At 56.0% G+C, this 23,877-nt stretch overlaps 6 protein-coding genes across 6 annotated transcripts; 3 read left to right on the top strand and 3 right to left on the bottom strand.

Moving 5' to 3' along the window:
- Positions 1-82: 82 nt before the first annotated feature.
- Positions 83-2,585, top strand: WHR41_08458 (uncharacterized protein). Its single transcript, XM_069377062.1, has 2 exons — positions 83-2,022; positions 2,099-2,585. Exons 1-2 carry the CDS (start codon positions 200-202, stop codon positions 2,523-2,525), a joined length of 2,250 nt encoding a protein of 749 aa, XP_069226137.1. The 5' UTR covers positions 83-199; the 3' UTR covers positions 2,526-2,585.
- Positions 2,586-6,810: 4,225 nt separating this feature from the next.
- On the bottom strand, positions 6,811-7,913 carry WHR41_08457 (uncharacterized protein). Its single transcript, XM_069377061.1, has 3 exons — positions 7,770-7,913; positions 7,574-7,715; positions 6,811-7,486 (listed from the first exon to the last, which is right to left on the bottom strand). Exons 1-3 carry the CDS (start codon positions 7,801-7,803, stop codon positions 7,015-7,017), a joined length of 648 nt encoding a protein of 215 aa, XP_069226134.1. The 5' UTR covers positions 7,804-7,913; the 3' UTR covers positions 6,811-7,014.
- A 2,268-nt stretch (positions 7,914-10,181) lies between these two features.
- Positions 10,182-11,450, top strand: WHR41_08456 (uncharacterized protein; the record flags this gene model as incomplete). The annotated part of the gene is made up of 3 exons (XM_069377060.1): positions 10,182-10,468; positions 10,526-10,670; positions 10,765-11,450. The coding sequence occupies exons 1-3, from the start codon at positions 10,310-10,312 to the stop codon at positions 11,448-11,450; spliced, it is 990 nt and encodes a 329-aa protein (XP_069226135.1). The 5' UTR covers positions 10,182-10,309.
- A 29-nt stretch (positions 11,451-11,479) lies between these two features.
- Positions 11,480-14,868, bottom strand: WHR41_08455 (uncharacterized protein). Its single transcript, XM_069377059.1, has 2 exons — positions 14,621-14,868; positions 11,480-14,567 (listed from the first exon to the last, which is right to left on the bottom strand). Exons 1-2 carry the CDS (start codon positions 14,746-14,748, stop codon positions 11,597-11,599), a joined length of 3,099 nt encoding a protein of 1,032 aa, XP_069226132.1. The 5' UTR covers positions 14,749-14,868; the 3' UTR covers positions 11,480-11,596.
- A 939-nt stretch (positions 14,869-15,807) lies between these two features.
- On the bottom strand, positions 15,808-16,353 carry WHR41_08454 (uncharacterized protein; the record flags this gene model as incomplete). Its single annotated transcript, XM_069377058.1, has 1 exon — positions 15,808-16,353. One exon carries the CDS (start codon positions 16,351-16,353, stop codon positions 15,808-15,810), a length of 546 nt encoding a protein of 181 aa, XP_069226133.1.
- Positions 16,354-19,430: 3,077 nt separating this feature from the next.
- WHR41_08453 (uncharacterized protein) lies at positions 19,431-22,984 on the top strand (the record flags this gene model as incomplete). Its single annotated transcript, XM_069377057.1, has 4 exons — positions 19,431-19,664; positions 19,895-19,977; positions 20,055-22,564; positions 22,622-22,984. Exons 3-4 carry the CDS (start codon positions 20,081-20,083, stop codon positions 22,982-22,984), a joined length of 2,847 nt encoding a protein of 948 aa, XP_069226130.1. The 5' UTR covers positions 19,431-19,664; positions 19,895-19,977; positions 20,055-20,080.
- Positions 22,985-23,877: the final 893 nt, after the last annotated feature.

Below are 23,877 nucleotides of genomic sequence, written 5' to 3'. Positions count from 1 at the left end.
CGGAAAATGTCCGAGAAAATTTCCAAGGGACTGGACCTGCCTTAATAATAAGTCGATGTACAACATTTGCCTCTTGCCATATGCGATCTTGACCAAACTCCCTGCGCCTACCTGCACTGGTCAAACATGCCCACTGACCATCCTTGACGGTACTGAAGACATCTTTCGCCCTTGTATCGCCTCGCCAGCACCTGTGTGAATGTCCGGCGGAAGGATCCTCTTCATCGACGCCTATGACTCGTTCTCGAACAACATCATAAACCTCCTCCAAGATCGCCTTTCAGTCACAGTCGACTCCGTCTTCATCGACGACCATCGCTTCGTCTTCAACGACGATGCCTTCCACGAACATCTTCAACAGTTCGATGCCGTGGTCGCCGGCCCTGGGCCTGGCCACCCTGCCAACCGGAAGGACGTGGGTCTGATCGCGAAGCTCTGGACTCTGTCGAATGATCACCTTTTGCCTGTACTGGGTATTTGCCTTGGATTCCAAAGCCTTTGTCTGGCGCATGGAGCTAGCGTCGGAAGGCTGACCCAGCCACGCCACGGGCTTGTGACTGCTGTCACTCACTGCGGCAAGGATGTGTATTCTGGGACTGGTGACGTTCGAGCGACGCAATATCACTCCCTTCACGTTAACGCTGGATATCCCATGACTGCCGGACCTACCGATCCGCAGCTTTGGATGCCAACGAAGACTTGCCCGCAGCTCGAGCCTCTCGCTTGGGACTTAAGTGACCCCGGAAATGGATCCATCTTCATGGCCGTCAGGCACATTACCAAGCCTTTCAGAGGCGTGCAGTATCACCCTGAATCAATCTGCACGAATCGTGAAGGGCACCAACTAGTCGACAATTGGTGGCAAGAAGCCGTCAACTGGAATCAGTACAGCCGCCGGAGCAGGGCTGTCAAGCCACCCGTCTCGAATGGCCATTCTCACTACACAGATGGCAATGGCGTTGACGGTAACGACACTGATTCGAAAGTATACTGGAACTCGCTCAACCCCTGCAAGCCAGTAGACCTTCCCTCGCTCATGCAAGAACTCCGCGGTCTACCGGGCTCTCCGGAACCCTTGCTGCTAGAATCTGGCACGCGCGGTGGTGGTGAACCCGTGAATCCTGAAACTGGCCGTTTCAGCATCATCGGGCTACAAGATACTTCTGCTACGCAGGTCTGCTACTCGACGTCTAGCCACCGCTTGCAGATCATTGATGGCCCCGACGTCACGACTGAAAACTGCATGAACGCTTCCGAGGTCTTCGATGTTCTGGAGCACCTTATGCAAGCCCGCAAAGCTTCTGGAGGACCGTCGGAGTCGCCTTTCTGGGGAGGCTTTGTCGGCTTCGTTTCTTACGAGGCTGGATTGGAGACCATCGATGTCCCACCTCCGGTCTCATCGGAAACACGCCCAGACATCTGGTTCATCTTCGTGGAGCGATCTGTCGTCCTCGACCATGTGAAAGGCACCGTCTATATCCAGAGTCTTCTGGAGAAGGATACGGAATGGCTGAATTCAACCAGGGCAGCCATTGCCGCTCACACACCGCTCAAACAAAGTTCTACAACCAACGGCCACTCTAAGCCCGCAGCAAAAGTAGTCTGCGAACCCGCACAAACCGAATACTGCACCAAAGTCCAAACCTGCCAATCCCGCCTCCGCGCCGGCTCTTCCTACGAACTCTGCCTCACAGACAGCACGCGCATCCGCACCACCGAAGACGCCTGGTCCCTATACCTCCGCCTGCGCGCAGCAAACCCAGCGCCGTTCAGCGCCTACCTCAACATGCAGTCGCAAACCAGCGCAGCGCAGAACATCGAGTTCGTCGGCAGCAGCCCCGAACGCTTCCTGTCCTGGTCCCGCGCCGGCGCCTGCCAATTCCGCCCCATCAAAGGCACCGTCAAGAAAACCCCCAGCACCACCCGCGCCACGGCCGAAGCGCAGCTGCGCACGCCCAAAGAGCAGGCCGAGAATCTCATGATCGTCGACCTGATCCGGCACGACCTCAGCGGCGTCGCAGGGTACGTTCCTCACCCTCTCCAAGAAAAAAAAAAATCAAACCATCCCTAACAACCGGCTAACAAACCCCCCTCACAGCGTCACAAAAGTCCACGTCCCGCAACTCATGGCCATCGAAGAATACGCCACCGTCTACCAGCTCGTCTCCGTCATCAGCGGCACTCTCTCGCCCCAGACCTCCGGCTTGCCCGTCCTCGCCGCCTCGCTCCCGCCAGGCTCCATGACCGGCGCGCCGAAAAAGCGCTCCTGCGAGCTCCTCACGCAGATCGAGAACCAGCGCCCGCGCGGGCTGTACAGCGGCGTGCTGGGCTACCTGGACGTGGGCGGAGGCGGGGATTTCAGCGTTGTGATTAGGTCGGCGTTTCGGTATGGTGGGGACGGGGAGGATTGGAGGATCGGGGCTGGCGGGGCGGTGACGGTTTTGAGTGAGAGCGAGGCGGAGTGGGAGGAGATGGAGGCGAAGAGGGAGAGGTTGGTGGGTGTTTTTGGGGGTGGTAATTCTTAGATGAAAATCAAAAAAAATGTTGTGGCATCCCGACTTCGTCCAGGCTGTCACGAACTTGTACTTGTATCCCTTCCGCGCCGTGTAGCTTTAAGCCAATGCTGCATTCAGCATTTTATTTTCAACTCGGCTTAGTTGGAGACTCCAAGATGGCCAAGGCGGGACTCTGTGTTTGTACGCTACACTCAGGCTCAACTTCTGAGGTCCTCATACAGTATTCTGATCGACTCGAACGCCGCTCGCTGCACATTATCTGCTTGATTCCGACAACCAGCGCGCTTCACGCCGCATAGCTTCATGCCGGGGCAGCATTCTTCCACCTGCTCGACTGCGACTGCGAGCGTGGCAGCTTCTACTTGTCTTGGCCGGTCAGGGTGCGCTCGGGTACGTGCAAATACCATCGGTGGTAGGAATAGCAGTATTGTCCATGCTAGTGTGTGTGGTCTCCTTAGCAGTATGTTTCCCGTGAGCGCTATGGAAGTCCCGGTAATACCAACCGTGGCAGAAACAGAGATACCAATGATATGTTATGCTTTCGTACTCCTAAATGCTTACCTGAGAGCGCCGCCCTAACGCTCTCCCGTCCATCGACTCTCCCTTCGGCCCATGATCTTCGAACGCACCTTCATCATACGACCACTCTGCCATTAACATCTCGTTCTCTAGATGTCGTGGTCAACCACATCTGCTATGTCCAGCAAGATGGGCTCGCTCCATCTCTTTGTGGATGGCAGCAAAAGCTTGACATGGTTGTCAAAGCTTGGTTGGTGGCCTGCAATGGGCAGGTCTTCTTCCTCTCCTTCTCCTTCTCCTTCTTCTTTTCCCTGAGAAGGCTGCCGCCGACACATGCTTCTGCTGGGAGCAGGGCGAGCGCGCTTTGTTCTCCTGGCAATGCAACAAGAGCTCTTCGCCCTCTGAGGGCTGGTGCTTAGGAGCCGGAGCTCGTTGGCGCTTAAGGCGTTTCTGGCGGGGATGGTGTCAGCGCGAGAAGGGTGCTTGCATACGGCGCGTCGGGCAGGCGTAATTCGCGAAACTGCAGTGACTTGAAGTTTCATGTAATGTCGGCGCGAGAAAGACGTTCTGCTTCCAGCGCTCGAAGTAGCTGTAGGTCGTGAGATCGAGGTGTGACTCGGGTTTTGCACAGCCGGAGTGTCAGCGCGAGAAAGGAGTTTTGCGCTAAACACGCGAAGTAGCTGTAGTTCACGGGATCGGAGTGTGACTCGGAGGTTTTCACGCTTTCGCCGAGTGCTGTGGAGTCTGACTGAAGTAGTTCTTGCTATTGTAGATGCTATTTAGCTGCCTCGACCCTCGGTGAACTGAAGTGTTGCCACGCTGCCGCGAATCTCGAGCAGGTTGTAGTGCCATCGTAGCAATGCGCTGGCTGCCGCGGAGGTGCTGCAGAGAGGAAAAGCAGCGACAGGACTCCCTAGGCCAGCCGCAAGAAGGCGCTCGCATCTCAGGCATCGTAGCATGCTCTGAGGGTCTGCTTCAAGATTCTGATGTCCTCCGAGGAGATGCCGGCAGGCCCGAGCGCCTAGTAGTCCCAGCGGAGCAAAGTGTTCGCTGCCGCGGAGGTGCTGCAGGGAGTAATAGCATCGGCAGGCCTCCCTGAGCCTGCCCAAGAAGGCGCTCGCCTTGTAAGCATAGTAGCATGCTCCGAGGGTGTATTTCAGGGGTATGGCGTCCTCGAGGGAGTTGCCCTGGCGTCCCTGCGCAATCTGCAGACCTGCTGAGCAGATCTCAGCGCATACACCACCCACGTCGCCGCCGTGAGCGACAAGCGGGAGTCCCCGCTGCCACAACGCTGCGCATTCATGACAATGCCAGCATCGCAACGCAATAACAAATCACACAATGGTGATAAAAATGCGGCGATAGTCGCAGGAGTATGCCCTGAATTTGGGCAACAATAGCCGACCAAAAAAGGGCAAAAAAATCGCAAAAAAGACAGCCGCTCGAGGCGCTGTTCGGGGAGTCGAACCCCGTTCTCCGTGTCGTGGTGCCAACCCTGGTATCTCCCTGTAAGTCATTAGCTTCTGTTCTAATTACACACTCATAAACCACTGCGCTATCTACCTATCTAAGCTATCTACGTAGGGTAAGGGAAAACTCACGATTATAAAGTATCGCCTGCGCGAAGTCTCTCTCTCGCCACAGCGGCGACGGCATGGTACAATATTAGTATGCGGAGGTAGAGAACACTCAGGGCATGCAGCTCCGTGTGTTTCATTGTGCATTAGACTGTGTTGTGGTGGTGTTGTTGCCCTGGGAGGGTAATGGGTTGAGCGGAGCGGAAGTCTTGGCACGGCTGTTTGTGAGGGCTTTGGCCAGCCCACCGACAGGAGACGCTGGCAAACATCCTCAACCTGCACCACAAAGACCACAACTGGGATACGACATTCTCAACCGCCAAAGATGCTCAGAGCACTTCTCTGCACGTTGCAGATACTCGTTGCGACACAGCCAGGGTGGCAGGGCAGACGCGTGCCCTACTGCCGGAGGCGTTTCGAGACGCCGCAAGCTTGCGACCGCCGCGCCACCACCACTTGCAAGGCGCCGATGCAGACCTCGACCTTTACCAGCTCGCACCTTTTGGAGAAGGCTCGCGGCATTGAGCCAATCTCGAAACCAACGACTGCTCGCCGCATCAGCCACTAGGGCCGCGACATGACTGCCAAGAATGCTTCTGCTTGCAGCCGCGAGGCGGAGAACAGGTATGCGGATACCCGTTACGGCTGCTGACAGCCAACAGGCATAGCTTTCCTCGCAACAGACTGGCTGCGCTGCGCTCTGCCATACGCGCAGTGACCCATGGTCAGGTCGTCCACGCTACTGACACAAACGCTCAGCCGCATTGAGAAGCGCTCACCCGAAAGCGTGATCTTCCAGCTCCGCCAGCCAACCCGGCGATCACAACAGCGAAGTATCTCTTCGGAAGCTGGGCCGCTCTACAAGATCACAGCGATACCAAGGGAAGAGCATTGCGGAGAGGGCTGGGCCTGCGGCAGAGACAAGCCGCTAGCATAGAGTAGACAGCTTGAGATTGCGACCAAAGCAGTGTTTTCTGACATGAGCAGTGCCTTGATGAGTATCGTATAATCGTCTGTGCCGTCCCGTCATGGATATCGTGGGCTGTTCGGATACATGCTTGGTCTCCAGCGTTGCCACACGTAGAGTTCGCTGCACCTCTCTAACCAGCACTGATGAACGGGTCCATGTTCTCTCTCAATATCATGGCTTTGGTTATGCAACGCATTGGCTTAGAAGAGAGTTTGGCCGGAGAAATTCCGATCTCGAGGCAGCAGAATCGACCTTGACGAGCATGCTGGTAGCGAGTGCGAGAAATTCTGGCTCACTGTTCAGCGAAGGCCGAGCTATTGATCCTCACGCGGCAGACTGGGATGTCTGTCGCGTGAGCCGTAGCTGCATGGCGTGTCCCGCGCTGAGATCTCGTGGATTCCTGATAACATCCGGCCGTTTCTTCGTGCATCTGGATATTTTCGCCCGGTCAATGTAGCCCGTGGCGATCGGGATGGCGATTGCAGTCGATGACCGCGTGGCACAATCGGCTCCTGGAACATACGCTCGCATTACTTGCTGTAGGTAGGAGAGCACCAGGACTTCCTCGCATGTATAGAGACCGGAACGAGTGATTTCCGTCCAGCCACACTCAACATCTGTGGCTGAGGTTCTTGGTGCTGGTGTGCACTTGATGACCACGTGGCCGACCAATTGCCTGTAGCATTTGCTCGTACTGCTTGCTACTGGTAGGATGATAGCTCCAAGACCTCCTGGCATGTACAGAGGCCGACATAGTGAATTTCGTCCAGCCTTCTGCGGCTGGAATTCTTGCACTTGGTGCCCTCGTTGGCGACACAGCAACATGCGCTGGGAATTCCGATCGCAGGCCTATGCTTCACGTAGAGACAGGCCAGTAAGCTTGAACATTCGACAACATCCAGGATCGACATGTGGATTGCATGTACATGCCAGCTGAGCGTCAAGCAGTTCAAGGCTTCGGTCTAGAATGGCACACATCTGGACTAATAGTCCATGTTGGGATCCCGGTAGTGCCAGTTTCCAAGAGCGGTGTGGACTGTGGGCTTTGCTTCAGGCCAAGGTGGTGCTATGCTACGAAGCAACTCAGGGCCGCAATCGAGAGGGCCTGCATCGACAATTTCGGTGAAGTATGGGTGCTTTGAGCTATCTTTCTGGTCGACTACCAAAGGCATTCGACATTGTCCAGTCAACGAATGCACGATGCACTGTTGAGATTCCCCGGAGGGGGTCAGGGTAAATGTGTGTTTCATTGCAAGCTCAATGCTATGGAGCTATCCTGTCGCTCCTCTGGGTATCATTCAAACGGTGGCCTCCTGCCTCCTGCCATAAGCGCCATGTACGCCTGCACTATGCCGTCGCTATGCAAACCAAGCTCGTTCAATACATCAAGACTGTTCAACGCACTAATCTGGCTCTTCGTGCACGTGAGCCACTACCAGAAGAATCTCCAGAAGAGGAACAGCACGATGATCGTGACGATGCCGGCGACTGGGCCATACTGCTTCAGCAGCAGCTCCCAGTTGATGCGGACCGCGGCGCGCTTGTATTTGGCGGAGTCCTCGCGTAGACGGCTGCTCATATCACCCATCTTGTCAAGACTGTCGCCGCGGTACAGCAGGTCGTTGATGTTCTTCGTCATGGCCTTGTGCACATCCTTCAGCTCATCGTTGAGGCGGTGGAGGTTATCCTGCGCGCGGCTGTCCTGGTAGAGCTTCTTGGTGCGCTCAAGGAAGCGTTCGAACTCGGCGTAGGCGTAGGGGCGCACACTGGGGTCAAGGTACTCTTCGCGCTTGTACGAGCCCTGGAACTCTTTGCTCACGTCTTCGAGGTAGGTGAAGGCCAGCTTCTTGGGGTAGCTTCCCTCGGTGATGCAGACAAACACGAGGCTGTCGTCCATCACGTAGCTACGCAGGGACGTCAGTCACGTCCAAATCGCTGTAGCGTGCATGCGCCCGGCAAGTTGCATCGTCCAGGCATTGTCCATGACTTACTGCATTGTGTACGCATCGCCCTCAATGCTGGCACGCGGCTCTGCCGATGGCCCCAGTCGCTTGATGATCTGGCGGATCTGTTGCTTGAACTCGCTCAGCTGTGAGACGTTGCTGTCGTCCGTGGACGCGACGAGGACGAGCCCTGGGTATGTCAGTACGCCTCCAGGGCTGGTGTGAGCTCCACGGTGCTTCTTACCATCAAGGCGGGCGATTTGGGTGGTGTAGATCATGGTGGAGGGCTGCGTGTAGCCGTGGGCAGTGTCGCGGAGAGTCGCGAGAGTGGCAAGCCAACGCAGATGCGACGACTGCTGGACGACGTTGCGGGCGCGTAGTTGACAGGCGGCCTTTGGCAACAAATGCGGCCCAGGCAGCTCAGCAGTGATGATGGGGGAAGGGCCACCGCCGTTGTCACTAGCTTTGAAAGGTGGCATGGTCGCTGATTGGTGGGTGCAGGATGTACAACTGTAGGGCTGAGCCCGGCCTCGGGGGCTTTGAACGCCGAGGGCAGTGAAGCACAATTGAGCCAACTACTACTCCCACTTGCCTCTCTTCCGACTGACACATATGTTATAACTATAGTAATGTGACTATCCTTATTACCAAGTGCCGGGCTCCCTAATGAAACGCGTAGACATGAGTATCGACGTGTCAACTCGATTACTCTACCGATCCGTCACAACACGACACCATCCAGGAAGTATACAGCGCTACACGTGTAATAGTACATGCGCATGACAACGCGCAACGGCCTGAACGAGATTGCATCATGATTGAAAGAAGGTAACCATTCTACGATGACCTGAACTTCCATCGAGGTAAAGCCTATTCATGTGTGAAACCCGTAACCGCCGTCGCGCATTCCAAGGGGGGCAGTGAAGAACAATCTGCGAAACTCGTGCGTGAACTCACTCGCAAAGATTTCGAACGGTAAGATCATCTAACAGTGACCGTAATTGATGTGCAGCGTGGGTAAGTCGGCCGCTCTGTCTCCAGTAATCGTCAGTTCCCCTCAAGGCCACTCGGATGTCGAAGGTCTTCGAGAGAATGATCCCTCAATCCACGCGATTACCACTAATCGGCGGCCTCTCGACAAACATCGCATCAGCAATGACATTTCCTGCTACAGACTCAAGAGCAAGCTGGGAGCGTGTACAATATTGGCTGGAACGCGGCAACCCCGTTCAGGATCGCCAAAAACCGTTACAAGACAGCATCTCTATGACATCCGCCGCCGAATCATAGAAATCATTCAGACAATCACCTTCGACTGAACATACATCGACTAACCGTAGACCCCTTCAAGTACCGTTATTTTGTTGAAAGATTGAAGGTCACACATCAGGTACGAGGGGAGACCATGGGAGGAATGCACACGACAGCCCGTGCGAGCGTATCCCAGATTACATCCAAACGCGCTCGAAGAGATTGAAACTATGATGGAAGGAGAACAATTCATCAGAGCTGCGCTGTCACTCTACTGCTGTTTACCAGTGGGCACGGGGTAATACTCGAGAGGAAGACGCGCTCTTGTGGCTCACGGTACGCACAAACACCCTTGTGTGCTTTTCAAATGCTCCCAAGATTCGGTTGCGAATACCAAATGTCATCATCGTGTTGAGTGCCATAATCGCACTTAAATGGGCTTCATGCTCCATGTGTGGTACCAAGATGAATCCGGCCCAAAGGCCTTCAGAGTGCCAACCTTCTGTAGTAGTTTAGAGAGTGTGGTCCTCCTCCCACGACCATCAAATCAAGCGAATGCATGCACTACTACACATTTCAACGAAGTGAACTCAGGGCACTGTCAATCACAGTCTGCCAAGCTGGCACTTCTTCCTCTTCCCACTGCCAACCATTTGTATGTAGAAACACAACTTCGGTCCTTTTACTGGTCGTGACAAAATCCAAAACATCGCCCTCGAATCCATAAGCTCGATCGCAGATGATCATGCCAAATACCTCCATGAAAGGCTGTTTTCACTCGGCGGAGCGCAGAACTCAACGGACAGGCCTGCGGGTACGCCAGAATGCGTCCGCCCGTCACGCATAGGCCCAACTATCAAGCATTACCATAGCAGATCCTACCCTGACAAATGCCAGCAACACTTTATCCTTCAAATTCGCGAGTATGTCTCTTCTCTTCTTCATTCCAACCCCAAAAGTCAACCGGCTGGGAATCACGATGTGTTGCGCCATCGAGGATAAGATGCAGGGTAGCAGGGTGGTCAAGTGGAGGGCAAGGACAATAAGATGTCGAAAGGTGAAGCGAGTAATGCTTGAACAAAGGGTAGTCGACGAGTTCGACGGTGTGCCGCGATGGGGCCGTCTGTTTCACTGCGGACGATGGCGCAAAGGGCGGTACGGAGCGACGCAAGGGATCATCAGGGAGGCATCGATACAAAAGTTGAGGTAAACAATTTCGGCAGTCCTTTCACCAGCTAAGCCATTACGGTAGACAAGCGTACCCTTAAATGATGGGGGTCGTGCTGGTTTGGTCTTCACTGATGAAGCGGCGTTCCGTTGCGCTGCGCTGTTGCTGGGCTTCGGCGAGATTTGACTTAGAGGAGGAAATCTTCGCAATGAAGCCGACGATACAACAAATAACGCCACAACCATCCCTTTTTCACGAGAACAACAGTACTTCTTCAAATCGTTGAAACAAATCTGTTTTTCGATCACATTTGGTGATACCCTTCCTGACCTCGTCCTGGCGCGCGCCATCTGTTTCAAACAGTCATGGCACCGACAACCATCCAACACCGACGGACGCATAACATTTTATTGATATCCAAGCTCTTGAATCAACGAGATGCTGCATCTCCATTCACACTCATTCTTGACAGCCTGGAACAGTCGGGCCAGCCGCTGCTCAGAGAGTATGCACAACGGGCGAATGTACGCACTCCCCGACCATAGCCTACGAAAACTCATTTACTAATCGAGTATCAATAGGCAGCCAAAGTAAAGGTCGTATTCCTATCGTTTCAAACCCTCAAGCGACCTCAGAACGTAGACGCCTTCATCCCAGCCTGGAACCGATCCCTGCAGACGTGGCAGCGCGAAGTGGCGGAACACACCAAACCGACTCCCAACCAAAGTATGCCTCTCAAGTTCCTAGACCCAGGACCAAAAAGAAAGACAATGACAACGTCCAAGCTCAAGAACACGACACTAACTCTTCACCTCCCCAGGAACCCTCCTCCTCCTCGACACCCTCAACCCCCTCGCCGCAACCCACGCCACCACCCTCCCAACCCTCCTTTCCACCCTCTTGAACCCCACCACAACGCTCCTCGCCCTCTACCACACCGACATGCCGCTCCCCACCGCCTCCCTGGACCCCTACACGCCCAGCCCCCTCACCCTCCTCCGCCACCTCGCCACAACGCTCATAACAACCCACTCCCTCGCACACGTCCTCGCGCGCAAAGCCGCCCGCGACCGCAGCCTCGCAGAACCCACGCACGGCCTGCAATCGGGCGCCGAAGGCGTGCTGCAAGGGCTTGGAGCGAACGGGGCCGAGGGAGTGGTGCTGGAGCTCGAACACAGGCGCAAGAGCGGGCGGGGCGTCAGGGAGTGGTATTTCCTTCCGTACGCTGGAGCTGCGCCGAAGGGTGCCAAAGAGTCGGTCGTGTTGCTCGAGGACCATCCTGCTTGGAAGCCGGCGGGCGATAGTGGGGCGGTGGGAGGGGCAGAGGAGGGGCCGGAGGCGGAGGCGGGGACGTTTGAGCTGGGGCTTACAGAGAGGCAGAGGCGGGCGAGGGAAGGGGTTGTGTTGCCGTATTTTGATGCGCAGAAGGGTGGGGGCGAGGGCGGGAGGATTTTGTATGATATGGGCGAGGAGGATGATTTCGATGAGGAGGAGGATGAGATTTGAGAGAGGTGAAGGGTGAGGGCCGGAGACGGTTGGTTGGATGGTTTGGCTTTTGATTACATTTCTATACTCTATGGCTGAAGCGCCTTGGAAGGGCTGCTGGTTGATTTGAGAAGCAAAGGATCCCCTCACAATCCACAAGATGCTACCTACGCCCAACCAAAAATGTCGGCAACACTAGTAACGCTCCACCTGACACCCATGACCGCTACAAAGGTAGAGATAACTTCGACGACCAACAGAACAGTAGTTCCCATTAGCATGCGAGGCATAAAGATGCGGTAAAGCATCAGGTGCCTCCGCAGCCAAGCGGCTTCGACGACGGTAGCGACGGCAATCGCAGCGTAGAACAGCATGTGCGTGGCGACTGCGCCGGCGACTCTACCCAGCAAGCCGGGATACTTGGGCCTGGTCTTCCACAGGGGAATAGCAGGGACAGCGATGGCGCAGAGAATCTGGGGGCCGAAGGTGTTGAGGATGACGACGAGGGGGCTGAAAGGATATTGGATCGTCTTGAGTGGGATGAACGCCGTCTCCCACTGGATCGTAGAGAGGACGGCCTGGTGGCCGGTCTTGAAGAAATAGTAGCTGCCCAGCAGCGCGAGGACGGTCGGGCCGAGAGCGGAGCGACGGAGGTTGTTGGCGTCGATGATTTCGAGGACGTTGAGGATGGAGATCATGCAGAGAGCAAGCGTGCCTTGACCCACGGGCTTCTGCACGAGCAGAAGTGCAAGCAGCCAGGCGCCGGGGAGCAGGAAGTATCGGGTGCCGTGGGTGTTTGCGTAGCCCAGGATGATCAACTTGGAGCGGGGCTTGGGAGGAGGTGCGAAAGAGGTGAAAATGCCGCCGGAAGGATCAGGCGACTCAACGAGGCTGGGCGGTGCAGCTTCAGGTGCGGCGGGCTCTTCAATAACCGCAATGAGCGGCGAGGCCCAGATGTAGGTTGCGTACCCAGCTGCGAAAGACAGCGCCATAGTGACCTGGGCCAGCGAGACACGAGTAGTCTTCAGAAGTGCCTTCGAGATAGACGGGTACCAGTCACCATCGTCAGCAGCATCCAAGACCCAATAGAGTGCGACGAAGACCAGGCCGACACGGAGGGCGATACCAATCCAGATGACAGCCGAGGCCTGGTAGTTCTTGGTGCGGTGGTAGAAGTAAGTGATGGCACTTGGGATCGTGAGTGCGACGATGAAAGGGATAGCCAACTGCCAGGTAGCAGAGGTAGAGGAAGTTGCAGAAGCATAGTAAGTAGACCTGCAGAATGGCATCTGCTCTTCACGGCACAGACGGAAAACCGACGCAAGTCTCGTGGCAACGATGAAAGAGATAGAGTTGTAAGCTCCAGTGTTCCTGTCTGCGGTGTCTTCCAGTCCAAGCGAGGCGGCAAGCATGAGCATGCCGTAGGATGTGAGGAAGAAAAGGAGCTGCTCGTCCTCCCAGATCGTGAACGAGTTCGATGCGAATCCAATGCAGAGCATGACGCAAGTCAGCGCACTGAGGCCGCCCCAGAAAGTACGTGGGTAAGGCACACGGAGTGCCTCTCTTGCTGGGTAGAAGCCCATTGACATTCCAAGAACACCACCAAGGGCAGCGCCAAAAGCCGTGACTTGCGTGAAAGAGACAGCGGGCACGACTCCAACGGTTGTTCCAACAGTGCCTCCAATGACAGTTCCGGCAAGGCCCCAACCGAGTAGGAGAGGTGTGAGTGCGCCACGGTCGCTCATGACGCCGCGAGAGAACAGGGCAAGGACAGCGAGAGATCCAACTAGGACTGTAATGCCCATAGTCATGCTGACAAGGTCGAACCTGGCCCATAAGCTACGACAGATGCGCAGGTTTTCAGCCTGGTAGGCGGTGAATGCATGGTAAGCAGACTTCCACTGATCGACGGAAGGCCTCTTGGTCTCCTGGACACGCTGCCACGCCTCTTGAGCGCTCGACCAGAGCGGAATCAACGGCGAGGTTGCAAGGTCGCTAAGCTTCCTAACGCTGCTGTACTCTCCCTGGTAACGGCGGATCTGGGCAGCAGTCAAGCGGGCAACTTCAGCGAGGTTCGCGAAGCCCTTCCCGTCGTTGCCGATGAAGGCCTCCTCGATCGGTTGTCCGAGGTTGTTGAAGGGGACGGGGAGACCGAGGAGCAGACTCAGAGTAGGCACGAGATCGATCTGGCCGACAGGGCGGTCCTTTGCTGTCGCCGGGGGCTGGATGAATGCCTTGTCACTGCGTCCAAAGAGGCCCTTCTTCGAGTACATCCAAAGGGCAGCTTCAATCTCGTCGTCGGACTCGCCGCCGTGGTCTCCCTTGATGTCCATGCCGTGGTCGCCCATGACCACAAGCAGCGTATCGTCGTCAATGTTCTCAATCATATCACGGAAGACGTCGTCCATTTGCTTCAGCTTGTCCGCCATAGCCGGGTGGTCTGGACCGTAACGGTGTCCAGCGTGGTCCACACCCAAGTAGTGTCCAAAGATAACATCCCATTTTCCAGCCATGCTCTTATCAAGGAGCGGAAAAAGGTGCTCAGTGACTCCATTGTCGACAGTGTGAAGGTCCCAAACGTTGAAGGAATCGAAGGGCTTCGTGAGCTCCGGCTCAAAGTAGCCTGGGAACAAGGCGTGCCATGTGTCGTCGCCCAGGTGCACGACCTTCTTGCCCGCGTGCACCAATTGCTCGACCAAGTTGTCTTCGTCGATCGCAGTGCCTGCGAAGTTGCTGCCGGCGTCGATGAACGTAGGGAGCGTGCCAGTGGTCAAGCCCTTCAGTCTCTGCAGCGTCGTGGTGGGCGGGTCTGCGATGAATGGCCTCAGGAAAGCATTCTGCGGCTCCCTGACACTTGTCTCATGCAGTACCGGGAATGCATTATGGAAATGCTGCTCCACTTGGCCCGTCTCGTTCCCGTTGAAAGGTACAGTGAAATCATATCGCAGCGCGTCGACGATGACCACCACAGCTTTATCGAAGCTCTTAGGGTGCCAACAACCCTTCTCTGTATTTCCGGAAGTGAATCCATTCTGGAGCTCGACGGGAGGTATGGCGCATTCGGAACGGTGATCGAGGACAAGACGGGAGAGCAGAAAGCCAGAGCAGAAGAGGTAGATGCCCAGGGCGTGGAAGATGCTATGAATCGATTAGAAGGCGCGTCTTCAGGAACAATCTATAGGACAACGCACGCGATCAACGTGAAGAAGCCGACCATGAGCGCATGCTGGGCCTTGAACTGCACAGCCAGCCTCTTATTCTCTGCCTTGGGATCTTGCGGCTCCTGCGGCGGGGCTCTCGCACCCGCGCTGTCTGCCATTGTGAGAGGGGGAGGCGTGTGGCCGGGAAGAAATGTACTAGTGTGAAACGGGAAATATTAAACCATAACAAGCGAAAGGGAACAAGTGGTAAAATCAAGGAGCGTCGGCATGTGCCACCAGAGCCGTGGTGAGGGTGGCTTTGGACGTGGGATTTCTCGAGGGCTCGCCAGCTGGGTCCTGCGTCGCGCGATGCGGAAGTGAGCTGCGCTTCTCCGCCCTGCGAACCAGGAGACTCCCGCTGCGCAGGGGATCAGCATATCTATCTGCCGCCGCGCATAGCACGTGGAGTTAGCAGGGGAAGCGCGTCACACGACTGCAATATCACTGTAGATTATTGAATGGCACAAGTGTGAAGTTGTGGATTAAACGGGTTGGAATTCCCTCTGATTTGGTCGGGCTAGGCCTTGCTGAGGCCAGTACATCCCGATTAACTATGTATACATGCTGCTTTTGGCGCACTCATCGCCGGAGAAAGGAAAGATTGAGCCAAGGAAAAGTACAAAGTAGTCTCGCTGAAGCGCTCTCAAATCGAGGAAGCAATTGGATTTCCAAAAGAAGTCAAGGCCTCTCACAGAGTGCATCGCTCGAGTGCTCCTTCTCCGACATAATTGCGGTGGTAAACCGTTATGTGCAGAGCTTGGAAACAGGTCTCCTCACCAAATGTCTGGCGAGGGCCTATACCTCGCTCCTGAAACACATTATGTTTGAAGTTTCTCCTTAAAAGTGAAACGGGGCCGTGCTGGCGTCGTGGAGTTGGCTGTAACGCTTGCTGCACGCTGCGCGACGTGTCGACAGCGACAACACTGGCTATGCCGTGAAAAGATAAGGGGTAGAAAACGCCGTCCGTCCGGATGTGGGATCGGATGCAGTAGAATGCAGGGTCGTGGTGAAGCTGCAGCGCTGATTTAGTCATGACAGCGCGCGCCTGACTTGGCCGTCCCATGCTACGAGAAACGAAAGAAATAAAAGGTCCAGGAAGAAGAGCAAGCGGATTCGTGATATTCGTGTCGGAAAGATGCACGCGAAGTCCAGTTAATTGTGACGCCTGGCGCGCCGTTTTAGCTCCATTGCTTGGAGTCCTCCTTCTCGGTGAGGCCGCCGACGCGGTCAAGGTCAAGCGATTGGAAGCGCTCGCCCTCGGTCTGCTTGTAGGCGGGGAGCTTGTCCTGGACGGGCTCGAGGCCAACGCCGCTTTCGCTAACGCGGACGATGACACAGCGGCCAGAGGTGCGCTTGCCGTCAGCGTCGTATTCCTCGGGGAAGGTGAGTCGGATTTCGGGAACGCCGCTGTTACGCGGCTGCTCGGAGTTGTCGATGAGGTTCTGCTTCTCTTGAAGCACGTAGATGGATTCGGAGGGTCTGGTCAAGACACGGCGGTGGGAAGAGCCGACGGAAGAGGCAGAGTCGCGCTTCTCATTGTAAAGCGGAAGGCCTTGCTGCTGTTTGCGCGAGCGACGGCGATGACGGACGACGAGTAGTGCGCCGCACATGCAGATGGAAAGGACCAGAAGAACCAGAAGGGCGATCAGGAGGTTGATGATGGTTTGGCTAATCTCAGCGTCCTCGTGGTCGCGAGCAAAGAGTTGGTGGAGAGTTCTCGACATGATGGGCAGTGGGTTGCAGTGTCGTCGGCAATCGAGTTGGCTGTGCGGTTACGCGACGCAGTAATTGATTGGATTGAAGTGTGGTGACGTTGGTCGGGTTTCCTGCTGGTGAAAAGGAAGGGTGTGTTTCAGAAGTCGAATGTTGCAGAGAGTGTGGTTGGCGTAACGAATGTACTGTTGCGCTGCGCTGTCAGGACGTCGCTCTATGCATCAATGGCATCCCCAGGTTTCCCCTTCAAACAAGGCGTGCGAGATCTGTGACAGCCCCAGAGGCGTGCATGACTCCGCGCGCCGTCACCTTTCCAAGACGTACCTGTGTCGGATTGAAACCACCGGCTCTGTTGTGAACGAACGACACGCGAGGCTGCGGCAAGAGAGTGAAGCCCAGACCGTCGCCACCAGCGGAAAAGCGGGACGCAAGGAGAAAGAACGGACGCTCTGGGAGCAAGGAGGTGAAGAACAAGGAGAAGGAGGAGTGATGGTTTGGGGGCCCGTAACGTTGCACACTCGCGCTCGAGGGCTGGAGGAGAAGGGCAGACAGCCGCACTTTGTTCTCCTGGGCTCGAGACTCGACGGCGCGCCGGAGATTGAGCGCCCACGCGGGCCGCTGCCTAGCCGGCTAGCTCCTCAATCACAGCGAGTGGGTGCCCGCAGCCGCTGTGGCTTCACGAACGGCCCCGTCGGTTGGCGGCCTGGCGGCGCACAGAGCCAGACGCGCAGCTGGTCTGGGGATTGCGATCGCCCGATATTGCACCGGTGGAGATGGGCCTGGCGAGCCTTGCGGTGCTGGCCAGCGCTTGTAGGGAGTCGAATATTGACACTGCCTATTTTGGGCTGTGTCGGCAGCCTCACATGCCTCCTCCCCTCGCCCACCAGGGGGCCCCGGCTGCTCTCCCGCCGTGTCACGGGCAACGAGTGGTCACAGACGCATGCACACCAGCATAGTCAGGGCGGCAGGCCCGCGCAGCGAACTCTGGGGGGCAGACCTTGCAAACACGAACGGAAGATGATCTCAGCGGCGGCTGTTGGCAGCGGGCCAACGCGTTTAGGTCGCCCTCGCAGCCGCGCTTTGCTATGTGCTGCAGGGTCAATAACAGATTTGCCCTACCGGCTGTCGGTTGGCCGTCAACGTCTCAGCGAAGATGGCACTCGTGCACCCGCGTCGCCCTGCAACCAGACCGTCTGTCCGTCGAACTCGTCACATGCCTCGAAACGACCAGTGATGCTCCTGGCGTCACGGTGCTACCACCAAGTCCGTCCGGCCGGTTCTCGGTTCTCGGTTCGTGATCGACGCCTGTGACTTGAGCCACGCGACTCGCCCCTTCGCACCTGACGCTCGATGCGTGTCCCCGATCGAGACATCGAACTGCCTTAATCAAAGGCACCCATCGCCCGTCCACTCGCAGGCTGCCCTGGAAATTCTCGATCGTTGCAGAGCCCGTTTCTCCAATGAAAACGTGGAAAGACAAAGCGCAACGGGCAGCCCGCTGACCGCTAAGTGCTAACCAAATTCCGCGCCGCACCCGCCGCGCCGTCTTGCCACGAAGGAAGGTGAAGCTGTCGTGGGTGTTTCAATCGAAGTCTCAAACAAGGCAATCACGGGCTGCGGGCCCGGCAGAGCCCTCTGTCGATGTCTTCAGTGGGAGATGACGCAGTAATCTCTCTGAGGGCCTCGACCTTCAGCAAGCCGTTCGCTTGGAGCGTTGCTGTGATCTTGTATAAGGTGATGACGCTTTCCTGCGATTAGTCGCAATGTCCGTCAATGGATCTCATCATTTGCAGATGAGGATATGCGATTTTGGCGCATGGCTTATATAGAGCCGGCCTTGCCTCGTATGTAGTGGATTCGCCAGCCTGAGGCATTCGATTGTAAAAGCTTGCTCGCATAATCGAAAGTCGATTGATAGTGGATAGAATCTACATGCAACCATCCAGACCATCTAATATGGTTGCCCAAGACGTCGCGTCGAAATCATCTGCTTTGAAATGCTGCAACCCGTAGAGCAAGCGACTTTGCCGAGATATTCCGCTTGGTGCGCAATAGTTCCCAAAAATTCGGCCGCCGGCGAGGATAGTCAAGGTGGCATTGACATACGGACAGTCGTCTTGTTGTTTCAAGTAATCATACGACAGTGATGTCAATGGCAGCACATGTGGAAAGTTTCTATCGTGATAAAGGCTGGGGGCTGTCAAGCGATTGTATCACAATGCGCAGGATTTTCGAAGTGTTACATTTCGACACTTCGATTATTGAACCCTCTCATACGGACAAAAGCTGGTCGATATTTCAGTACAAGCTCCATGGAGGACCTGCCATTACATGTGTACCGTTCGATTTTACGCGTGAATGGTGTGGCCATCACTTGTTCGGGGGAACGACCTAGGAAATTGGTATCCACAAAACACTCTTCACTCGCATGCTGTTTGACAGATTTGATGTTGGTAGACGAGCTCATCAGTATCCGTCCGACTGCATTGCGTTCTGGTGGTAGCCATAGGCGACTTTTGTTGGAAGTGGACATCAAGGTATCTACAAGGTATCAATGATTGCCACAATGTAAGGGGGCAGAATGGTCGTGACTGATGAACACGCGATAACGGACGCCTTGGACAGCGTACAGCAATATATTGTCAATGCAGCAAAGTAGAGTCATTCACCTCCTTTGTGCCCTTAATCACGTGTATCATTCGAGCGCCTGAAGTGTCGTCGCCGGATCATCAGGCATCCAGCACATGCCCGGTGGCCGTCGGGAGGTCATCGGGTCCGCAATATTTCCGTCACACAGGCTCTCGCCTACAGCATCTCTGCGCACAACGCGTGATTGAAGACGCAAAAACCGAGTAGGAGACGGCGACGGCCTACCAACAAGGAAAGCTCCGTCTAAGGTCAGCTCTCCGCCCGCATCACGCCGCATTTCTCGAATGTACCTTTGTCTAGACGAGATCCAGTCTTGGTTGGCATCAGCCAAAGCCCGGCTAGCCCGTGGTTTGATTGGCTGGGGCTGGGACAGGCTTCGCGGACCACCCGCCCGCAAAAGAGAACACCAGCAAGCGACCTTTATTGATGCCACGACTTTTCGACGGACAGCATCGCCAGCCCGTCGTGGTCAATTGCCGCGTCTCCTTGCACTGTTTCGTTTCGAATCCGCGGTCGGAATCTGATAACCAGCATCACGTCAACCGACTCGGTGCTCTGGTCATCTTTCATTGTCTCCGTGAGACACGGGGCTAGCCATCAAAGGCTGCCTCTGCATTCCAACCGCAGTCACTGCCAGTCACGCTCGACGCAGACTCTTACGAGTAATCAAAAGGTACGTTATCGCCCTGCACTGAGCGGTTTCGCGGTTGTTATTCGCGTCCCCCATCGTTACGAACACGATGGTTGCCGCAGCCGCCGCGCCTCCCAAGCTTGCAAGTTCCGGCATGCTGCAACCTCCCTCGCGAGCAATTTCGTCCACGACACAACCATCCAACAACCACAACCACCGTCACAATGCTTGTTATCGCATGCTTTGATAACACAGCGCTAATGACTCCCTAGCTGCGTCATCACACACTGCACTCCCGATTCTGATCGCTTGGTGCGCACGCATCTAGGCGTGGCGATCGCGGCAAATTCTTAAGGTTTGTCTATCTCTTCGAGCATCAGCAATCAACGCTCGTCGTCCATCAAAGTCCGAGTCGCTGATCTGATCTCACAGGAATCAAATCATAATCTCTTATCATAATGCCGGGCATCAAAGGGAAGCGCGTGCCTGGCCGGCCAGGCCGCTTCGACCCAACCATCCCCTTACACATGACAACTAGGAAGGCCGCAAAAGTCGTGCCCGAAATGGAAACCTATGCCGAAGATGAATATGACGACTCGGATAGTCGCAGGACGTCGTTCGATGAAATCTCCGTCGCCACCCCGTTCTCTGGAGTCGACTCTGAGCCTCCAACGAAGCGACAGCGGACTGCAGACCCGTCGCCGGAACAGAATTCAGCTTTGGTCCTCAAAACTGAGCATCTCTCAACCAGTGGAGATCAGAAGTCTTCCGAGCTGTTCACTTTCGGCAATGGAACGGCCGGTGAAAAGGACGCGCCATCGGGTGCTGCTTCCGCCGCCGAATCCGATGTCAACGCCAGCCAGGGTTCCATCGACCCTCGCCTCAGAGAAAGCAATGGCTTTGCAAACAGCCAGAATGATCCGGCACATTCTCAGTCCACTGCCGACAGTAGCCAATTACCCAAGGCAAACGAATCTTACGCCAATATGGCTCGACTAAATGATAGGCGATGCCAACACGGAGTGACTTACGGTGCGGCAGCTGAAGACGATGTTTCCATGAATGACGCCCATAACGTATCCTTTGATACCCAGACTCAGGCCGATGAGCCCTACGAATCGAGCGAGGGTGAATGGAGGGAGCTCGTCAACGAGCCTAACAGAGAATCTATGAGCAGGCGAAACTCGGCTGAGAGCTCGAGATCAGACGCACAAGTCGTCGGAGAAATGCCTTTACCGGAAGTATCAACGGATGCCACACCGATGGCTACCAGACAGGGCTCACCAGCCACCACCGCATCAGTCGCTGCGGAGGAATTGACGCCAGCCAAGTCGAAGCTGGCCAAAACTCTGGAAATGAATGGTTCCGAGGTAGACGATGAGGCTGACGACGGAGAGCGAGCTACCCAGAACCAAGACTCTTTCGAGGGCATGGAAGAAGACGCTGAAGCAACCCGCTACGCAGAGGAATACGAAGAAGAAGATGCACCTTCGCAAAAGCAAAAGCGAAAGCGTCCTCCAGGTGGACGTAGAAGAGCAGCACATTCGAACGCCTACGTCGAGGCGGCGATGCGTCGACAGCTGGAGCTCAAACAGTTCTACAGGCAAGTCACCAGAGCGATGAAATCGTGTTTGGGCGAGCTGGCTCAAATCACTTTGGATGAGCTCCAAGCAGATGATCAGCACCACACCCAGGTCGCAGAATATGAGGCCGTGATTGCTGGACTCGACGAGAAGCTCGCACAGCGCAAGCAGCAGCTGCTAAGGGCGCAGAAACTGAACCATGAGCAACTCAAACAACGCTTTGAGGCCGAGAGCCATGCGAGGAGGAATCGTTGCCGCAATTTTCTTGAGGATATCAAGGAGCAACAGCTCGTCAACCTGGAGTATAACATGCTTCAAGTCAACAGGGCCAAGCTCCGCGAAGAAGCCAAGCCCGGGCATGAAACCGAGGACGAGGATGGAGTGATCCCACGCCCTAAGCGAATGGCATACCGCTACAAGCGTTCGAACGCCCTTGATTCAAGGTACGACTCCCGAAGTCGCTTTACTATGGAGACGGAGAGCAGAGTCGAGGACCTCCAGCGTCGCACCAGTATGTGGGAGGCCCTCAGAGCCTACGATGCCGAATCGGTGGAGGAGTTCACTGTTATGGACAATGGAGCTCGCAACGCTGCAAACGAGAAGCGTAGGAACATCCAGATCACGAAGAAACTGGCAGACATTGCGGCGGAGTACGACCGACTGTACGGTGCTCCTGTCCCGCCTCCTGCACCGCTGCCCACGGCAGAGGAACTCGCACCCCTGAATGCTCTGGCAGATCTTGCTGTCAAGCCGGCCACTCGCAGCTCGCGTTCCAGAACGCAGTATCTCAAGCCTTCTTCCACCGCTGGTTATCCAGATCAAGCTCATCGTCAACCTCCTCCTTCGTCGCGGCCGCCGCAGCCGCTCTTCGATCGCCCGACGAACACTGCGCCACCTCATTCCCACCTCAGCCCTTTCTTGCGCGTTGCAATGGAGCATCCAAGAGGTCCTTCTCATGGATTCGGGCATGCGCCGGCGCCGCCGCTCGCTCCTTCGGGTGTTCGTCAGCCGGAAAATACGTTGCCTCCCTTGTCGTCGCTGGGGAGGCGTAGCGTTGACGGCAGACCGTCGCTAGCGGCGAAGCCCGCTGTTTACTTTGAGCCCGCAAGCCGCGACCGCTTCCCTCCCACCCAGCACACACACTACACACATCCTTCCAATCGATACCAACACATCCACAACACCATGACGGACGTCAAAGACACCAGCGCCGACCCAGCTCGCAAGACCGAGCCGCCCATGGCGCAGCCAGGGCAAGAAGAGACCAAGCAGCAGCAGCAGCACGATGCCCGCGAGCCTGCTGCCGCAGCCACCACCCGCCGCCCGGAGCAGGCTGCCGCCAACGCTCCCACCGACCCGGTATGTACCAGCTCGTACCTTCTGCTACGGAGCCACAACTAACGCGTGCCTCATCAGACCAGGCCGACGTCTCCGCCCTGGACGGAGATCCCTGCGCCCGCCGGCCCCTACCTGCGCCACTGGGTCAACCACCACGGCCCCGGCCGCCGCACCTCGGACCTGTCGCAGCCAGGTCTCACGCCTCAACCTCCTCCGCTCGATCCTAAGTGGATCAAGCGCGAGGAGGTCGAGGCGGACCTCAACGAGACCTTCGGCCCGGCGCAGGGCCGCCGCGAGCGCTCCATCGCCCGTCTCGGGTCGATGGAGGCCGCGTACGATTACGGCCGGCTGCAGCAGGCCGCCGCTCCGACCGCCGCGCCGGTCAATCACTTGGCCGGCGGCCAGGGGTTTCGCGGCGGCCCGCTGCAGCCGGGGAAGTGAGGTTGGGAGTTGCCTGGAAGGGAGAGGCACTAGCTAGTTTTGGGTTGTTGCGATAATGAAGTTGCTCTGTTTTCCCTTCCTCTCGTTGGTTCCGAGTACCTACTGTGCTTTTGCTAGTGATGGGAGCAGCGCCACGGTGAGGAGATGTGCTTTGTTTTTCACTGTCTTCATGGCTATATCTTGGGCATTTGACCTCACTTCTCGGTGGGCCGATCTCGTCGGGATGGTTTTACCGATGATGGCAGCAGCATCAAGGAGCAGAAATGCCTCATTTCTCATGTCCTTTCACGGCCATGTCCTCCGACCTTTACCTCAAACCTCAATGGCTGTCCCCGTCTAGACTGGTTTCCCTGATGATGGCAGCAGCACCGTAGTAAGGAGACGCCATCCTCTTGCTCTCGGTTTCAGGCTACGTCCCACGATTATTGGAATATATCTCAATGGTTGGGAACTCCTATTGCGGCTCTGCTAGTGCTTATAGTAGCTCTGAGGCGCAGACGTGTATGCTTCCGGTCTCTCTCACAGTCATGTCATACAGGTAAAAACCTCACTTCTCGGTGGTCAGAATCACATATGGTCCTCTTGCTTCCAACGGCAACAGCAGCACCATGGCACGGAGAACGCCTGCTTCGTAATCTGTGTTTCTGGCTATGTCCAATGACTGCTGGAATTCACATCTCAATTATCAGATCCACGCCACGTAGTTCAGCTAGCAATGGTAGCAGCACCATAAAGATGAGATACGACTTGTTCTGCAAGTTAGAATCTTGAACGCTGGCGGGACACCCAATGTGGGTCACCGGACGCTCTGTCTGCGGCCTCAAAGCCGGGACTTTTCTGGCATCTTCGCCAGCCGCGGTTGTCAGCGCCTAAGATGGCTCCCAGATTGGATC

The sequence above is a fragment of the Cladosporium halotolerans genome, assembly GCF_011745625.1.
Source record: "Cladosporium halotolerans strain TM138-S3 chromosome Unknown Sca40, whole genome shotgun sequence".
NCBI lineage: Eukaryota > Fungi > Ascomycota > Dothideomycetes > Cladosporiales > Cladosporiaceae > Cladosporium > Cladosporium halotolerans.
The sequence above is the reverse complement of the archived record's forward strand: the minus strand, read 5'-3'. Positions and strand labels throughout refer to the sequence as shown.

Excerpts from the sequence above, each read along its gene's own strand:
- WHR41_08458 (XM_069377062.1), top strand. The coding sequence starts at position 200 with ATGTCCGGCGGAAGGATCCTCTTCATCGACGCCTATGACTCGTTCTCG. Across the intron at positions 2,023-2,098 it reads GACCTCAGCGGCGTCGCAGG|CGTCACAAAAGTCCACGTCC; the intron begins GTACGTTCCTCA and ends CCCCCCTCACAG.
- WHR41_08457 (XM_069377061.1), bottom strand. The coding sequence starts at position 7,803 with ATGATCTACACCACCCAAATCGCCCGCCTTGATG. Across the intron at positions 7,716-7,769 it reads CCAAATCGCCCGCCTTGATG|GGCTCGTCCTCGTCGCGTCC; the intron begins GTAAGAAGCACC and ends TGACATACCCAG. Across the intron at positions 7,487-7,573 it reads GGCGATGCGTACACAATGCA|CTACGTGATGGACGACAGCC; the intron begins GTAAGTCATGGA and ends GTCCCTGCGTAG.
- WHR41_08455 (XM_069377059.1), bottom strand. The coding sequence starts at position 14,748 with ATGGCAGACAGCGCGGGTGCGAGAGCCCCGCCGCAGGAGCCGCAAGAT. Across the intron at positions 14,568-14,620 it reads GGCTTCTTCACGTTGATCGC|CATCTTCCACGCCCTGGGCA; the intron begins GTGCGTTGTCCT and ends ATCGATTCATAG.